At 42.9% G+C, this 6,413-nt stretch overlaps 1 protein-coding gene across 1 annotated transcript; it reads left to right on the top strand.

The window, feature by feature from the left end:
* The first annotated feature begins 3,911 nt into the window (after positions 1 to 3,911).
* Positions 3,912 to 6,123, top strand: LOC102219067 (D(1)-like dopamine receptor). Its single transcript, XM_005806119.3, has one exon. The coding sequence runs from the start codon at positions 4,199 to 4,201 to the stop codon at positions 5,669 to 5,671; it is 1,473 nt and encodes a 490-aa protein (XP_005806176.1). The 5' UTR covers positions 3,912 to 4,198; the 3' UTR covers positions 5,672 to 6,123.
* The last annotated feature ends 290 nt before the right edge of the window (positions 6,124 to 6,413 follow it).

Raw genomic sequence — 6,413 nt, 5'->3', positions numbered from 1 at the left:
GTGAGCTCCACAACAAACCGACCCGTTCTCACCGTCAGACGTTTGTTTTTCACACAGGACTGCAGCAGCGGGTTGGAGGTTGAAATCCCGTGTTGTTTTGGGGGAAAGTTTCTAAATCCAGATACAAACCGAGTCAATCGGAAAGGACCACCATGTTTAGACTCACCTACGGTCCACTGGCTCAGCAGCTGCAGCAATCTGAGTCTGACAACAATCTGATTACATTCATACAACAACAATAAATAAATGATTCTGTTGCTTCAGACTCCTGCAGTTCAGGTTAAGCCTCTTTATGTTGAGGATTTCTCTCCACTTGATTTTAATTTCTGCCCATCAGTCAGGGAAGTTTTACAAAGCCTGACATTCATCATTCTGAAGAATAAACAATTATTTACTAGAGGAAAACATCTCAGACAGACGTGAATGTTCCCAATAATGATCAATGAAAACATTCAGACGAAGGTCAGAGCATGAAGATCAGAAAAACGATGGAAAACTGATGAGCTCCACCTGCAGGCCTCAGTTAGCTGATTAAAGGTTAAAGGTCAGGAAAAGGTTTTAAAAAGTGTTTCGTTGAAATCGTGAAGGGAAGCAGAGCACCAAAGTCAGCAGAAACATGTCACTGCAGTTATCAGGCATGGTGGTGGTGGGTGGTGATGTGGGCACAGGAACTGGAAACATTTCAGTCATTTCAATCTGGCTTCCACTGAGCAGGAAGGATCGACTCCACCGGCAAAGGACTAACTGGACAAGCAGGATTTGACCCAAACGCAGCGCGAGGCGTTAAGGTGACGCACCAAAAAAAAAAAACAAAAAAAAAAAACACGATTTCAGCAAAAAACTGAATTTAAGCATCAAGACTTTGTGAGATCGTAACCTTAGTCGAGTTTTCTGCTGTTTCTGTTTCACTGACGTTTATAGATAGATTCTTTAAAGGAATGAAATGAAATAGTTTTTAAAGTCAGATGGAAAGAAATGTTTGGTTCTGGTTGGAACTGAAGCCAGAATGTTAGGAATGAGCATTTTAACCACTGGTTCAGTCAGTGGGGAAACCATTAAACCCAGTCGGCCTGTGAGTCACGGCGTCATGTTAAATCCTGCGATCCATTTCACAAAGCGGTGGAGTTTAGACAGACTGAACCAGGTTTACTGCGATCAGGAAGACGGAGCCGCTCCCTCCAAACCGCAGAGCTTTGTTTACTGCCGTTGGCCTGCAGGACGCAGCAGGCTGACACACTTCTCCATCATTTCACAGCCATTTGCCTGATTTCACAAATGCATCAGAGCATGCATCAACAAGAGCTGCAACTTACAACTGTTTGCAGGCAAGAAGTCGTCCTGCAGACACAGCATGCAGCTCCCAGCCCCAACAGCTCAACCAAAACAGTGATTAAGGTTTCAACTCTTCACCTCAACGTCAGAACTGCCGGCGGATCCGCCACCAGGTGTAATTACAGGTGAGGAGACGGGCGGCGGTCCAGCTCAATCTACCTGCTTGCGTCAAAGATGACTCTGCCTTAACCTCGCAGCGAGGTGTGCTCCGACACACGCGAGCGTTCAAAGAGCAAACGTAAAAACAGTGAGCAGGAGCAGCCGCTGCAGATTAGAGGCTGTAAACAGCAGCAGAGGAAACAGCAGGTTCAGACGAGGCAGGAATGAACTGTTCACTGTCTCACTGCACTTTCTGAACTGGTTCATTTCATTCCTCCTGAAGCAAAGAGCTGCTCACATGGAGATGCTGTTTTCCTCTGAATTCTTCTTCTAAAAAAATGAATCAATATTGTTCTTCTTATTGTCTTTCACGCAATAAATAAATGAAACTGTTAAAACAAGAACAAAATAGCATAACACTATGAGAAAGTTCAATGCTAAATTCACATTTAAATTTGCTCCTTAAATTTGGAATAATTTCCAAAAACAGAGACTGAGTTATATCTGACATGAGATTTAAAACTAAGACAAAAACTGATGACACATCGTGGAAAATATCACAAACCGATTCATTACATTTTTGTTTCCAGAAATATTTTCAACACGTTACGACAAGCCAACAGGTTCCGACGCTCACATCCTTACAAACTACACAAACAACATAATGTTTCTAAAACCTTACAAACAAAGTATGAAGCTGAAAACTCCTGGTAAGACTGGAGTTACTGAAGGTGTTTTAGTTTAATAGAATCATATGAAGATTCACAGTTTATCTTCAGTTTGCTAATAAACAAAGAAAACTAAACTTTGGTAAAGGATTTTACAATCTAACTGGTTACCATGGTAACTTTGATAACAAAACAACCCAAAAATGTCAAATTAAACCATTTTTATGAACTTAAATAAAATATTCTGTTTCTAAACCAAAACCTTCCTAAACATTTTGAAAACAAGTTTCACCACAACGTGGAGCCAAAGTCATAAACGGTACAACAGATTTACATAAATACACTGTTGTATTTAAAATACTTTTATTTTATGATGATTTATTTCCTCCCAGACCAACGAGAAAGAAAATGACCTGAAAACAACCAATAAAAACTCTGTACGAGAAGAAAAGTGGCGCCACCTTGTGGATAAATCTATCATCACGGCTTACAAAAGCAACAATTTTGTATAATAATAATTCTGCTGCTAACGTTCAGCCTTCAATTTATGTGGAGTTAAAAGAAATTTATCAGAATTTGGCTGAAGAAAAGCAAAAAAAATTAAATTGAACAGCTTGACTCATTTTTAACTTTATTATTCATTTATGAAATATAGAAATCTTTCCCTCTGAACAGATTCCTCAAAAATAAAAATAATTTGGAGAAATTTAATGAATTAATTCTTTCGTGATTTAATATTTTCACCCAATAACTTATTGTTAAAATAATAAACAATCATCATTTGATTTATAAAAATGATTCTGTCCCTTTGAGGTTTAACTCTACAAAATGTCACAAAACACCTTCACAGCTGATTCAATACATTAACCATGCAGAATAAAATTAATTTATGAACATGATTATAACCAGAAGCAAAACGTTTCTAAACTTTCCTGGAATTAACTGAATTCAGCCAGCAGAGGGCGCTGCAGAATGAAAAGAGTCACCTGCTTTTTTAATATTTAGAATATAACATATTTAAAAGACAAAACGAACAGAGGTTAATCATTGTATTAAATATAAAAATCAATAATCAGTGGACCGGAGGATGAGGATCAGTTCATGTAATTTCTGCACAAACGATTTTACTGATAATAATGAGATCAATAATATATTCTGTTAAAAAGCTGCAACCTTCATGCATGAGCAGCAAATCCAAAGAAACCAAACAAAAATATCAACATGAAGGATTAATCTGAGGAAAAACCACGAGCATCTCATTTTCAGTGCATCAAAAACAGAAAAGAGGAAAAACCGGGATAAGAAAAATGTTTTTTTCATAAGCTGCCTTTTCTAAACAACATAGAAATATGAATAATTTGAAAATAAAATCAATTCTGATCTATTGCAACACACAGAATGAGGAATAAAATAAAGAAATTAATGTAAATAATAAAATCAGGATGACCAAAATAAAAATTAAGATAAAATCAGATAAATGTATTAAAACCCTGACATAAAATAAAAACAAATTGAATAAAATTTTATTTAAATCAGTTAAAATATTAAGAGAAAATAATGACTCGTTTTTTACATTTTGTTTTTGGTTCGTTTTAATATTTTCTTTTACTAAAAGTGATTGGAAAATCAAAGCTGAAGCAACAAGCTGAAAAGAATCTACAGATAGAAATGTTTTAATTGTCTAATGAATAGTTTTTATTAAAATCCTGTCGGAACCGTTTCCTCTGCGCGCCGTCAGAACAGGAACGGGGAGGATGATGATGATGCTGCAGCAGCTGCTGCAGCAGCGGGAACCGCTGGGTGACAGGAAACTGTTACCTGCAGCGGACAGAGCGCAGAGCGGAGGTGAGTCCACTGTGACTCAGTCTGCCACCAAACACGGAACCAACCGGTTTCCCTCGAACCCGAACCTCCGGACTCAGCAGCGGTCACTTGTTTCTGTCCTCTGAGGTTTTTCCTGCTTCTTTGGACCGAATTGTCTCTGATTCTGGGAGACAAACGGAGGAAATCTGCAGAATTTCTGGTTTATTTCAGAGGATGGAGAGAGGCGAGTTTCAGAGGAGTTTAAATTCTTAGATCTGCTTTTCTTTGCTGGTTAAATGGAAAACTACACGGTGTGGAGTAATTTCAGCCAAGTTCTCTCCGAACTGGACGGGATGGGTGGTGAGGAAGAGGAGGAAGAGGAGGAAGGCGTCAGTGGGAACGGACTGCGCGTCCTGATTGGCTGCATCCTCTTCCTGCTCATCGTGTCCACGCTGCTCGGGAACACGCTGGTCTGCGCCGCCGTCATCAAGTTCCGCCACCTGCGGTCCAAAGTCACCAACTTCTTCGTGATCTCGCTGGCCGTGTCCGACCTGTTCGTGGCCGTGCTGGTGATGCCGTGGGAGGCCGTGACCGAGGTGACCGACAGCTGGCTGTTCGGAGGCTTCTGCGACGTGTGGATCACCTTCGACATCATGTGCTCCACGGCCTCCATCCTCAACCTGTGCATCATCAGCGTGGACCGATACTGGGCCATCGCCAGCCCCTTCAAGTACGAGCGGAAAATGACGCACCGCGTGGCGTTCGTGATGATCGGGGTGGCGTGGACGCTGTCCATCCTCATCTCCCTGATTCCGGTGCAGATGAACTGGCACAGGGCTCTGGAGGAGGACGGCGCGGTGATGGCGGAAGTGGCGGCCATCTTGGACAGGAACTGGACAAACTCCACCAACCTGACCGGAAGCGCCTCGGCCTCCATGAGCTGCGTGGCCAACCTGAACAAAACCTACGCCATCTCCTCGTCCCTCATCAGCTTCTACATCCCGGTTCTGATCATGATCGCCACTTACACCCGGATCTACCGGATCGCTCAGACCCAAATCCGCAGAATCGCGTCTTTGGAGCGGGCGGCGGAGCAGGCTCAGAACCAGGGACACGGCGGGACCAGGAACCAGCAGCAGCACCGGGCCGCCGACGAGGCGTCGCTCAAGTCTTCGTTCAAGAAGGAAACCAAAGTCCTGAAGACGCTGTCGATCATCATGGGGGTTTTCGTCTTCTGCTGGTTGCCGTTCTTCGTCCTGAACTGCACCGTCCCGTTCTGCGACCCGCCCTGCGTCAGCGACACCACCTTCACCGTGTTCGTCTGGTTCGGCTGGGCCAACTCCTCCCTCAACCCGGTCATCTACGCCTTCAACGCGGACTTCCGCCGGGCCTTCGCCACCATCCTGGGCTGCAACCGCATCTGCTCCAACAACGCGGTGGAAGCTGTGAACTTCAGCAACGAGCTCGTCTCCTACCACCACGACACCACCTTCCACAAGGAGGCGCTGGTTCCCGCGCAGCCGCAGCAGCGGCCCCGCAACCTGAGCATGACCTTGGACGACCGCCTGGAGGACATGAGCGCCCGGTTCGACGAGGAGTCCAACATTTCCAACGGCTCTTCGAGCCGCGACAGGCTGCTGCTGCTGCCGGCCGCCGTCCAGCTGGAGGACAAGGCGGAGATTTCTCTGGAAACCATCACACCCATGACGTCAGCAGCAGAACTGGACAACGAGGTTTTCATACCAGGACAAGTCCATCAGGACGGATAGGACCAGGCAGAACTCATCGGTCCAGGGTAGCATTGATGGGCTTAAAATAGAAACTCTGATTTGTTTCATACCAGATCCGATTCCTGATTTTAACAGATTCTTTTCTTATTTTCTTTTCTCCAGAAGAAATTGCAAATGACAAAGTATTTTCAAACTTTATGTCGGTCGTCCCTCCTGTGACGGAGAATATAGTCATAAAATTAGCAGGATAAAGACACAATTTTACCAGAGAAAAAGTCATTTTATGAGAAAAAGCTTGGATTATGATCTGATGTGAGCAAATCTGTTCATCTGGTTGTTTCTTGTTTGGTCGATCATGTAAAACTGGATAATAATTTCATGCTAATGTGTTAAAATGTGTCTATGAAATATTTAACATTCCTCATTTTTAATTTTTTATGTTGGAGTTCTCATATAATTACTACTTTACCCTCACTCTATTTTACACTCTATTGCCATATGAGCGAATTCTTGTAATATTATGATTTTATTCTCTTAATAAAAAACAGAAATCTTAGTCTGACCCTAATATTCAGAGTTTACCTGAACTCAAAGCTGTAAACCAAGATGGCCGCCGCAGGCGAGCTGACATCTCTGAAGTATGGAAACCCGAGGAGAACAAAAAGGGTCACTTAGAGGGTGCAGGGATGTGTACATGAACGACCAATCAGTAACTGTTGTGTCATTTTGGTTGCTAGCTTTCTGTCACAGATTGTTTTGTTTGTCACTATGTCAAAATAAA

This window comes from Xiphophorus maculatus, chromosome 22 (genome assembly GCF_002775205.1).
Source record: "Xiphophorus maculatus strain JP 163 A chromosome 22, X_maculatus-5.0-male, whole genome shotgun sequence".
Taxonomy (NCBI): Eukaryota; Metazoa; Chordata; class Actinopteri; order Cyprinodontiformes; family Poeciliidae; genus Xiphophorus; species Xiphophorus maculatus.
Note: the sequence above shows the minus strand (reverse complement) of the source record. Positions and strands in the feature narration are given on the sequence as shown.

Coding starts and splice junctions, on each gene's coding strand:
- LOC102219067 (XM_005806119.3), top strand. CDS start 4,199: ATGGAAAACTACACGGTGTGGAGTAATTTCAGCCAAGTTCTCTCCGAA.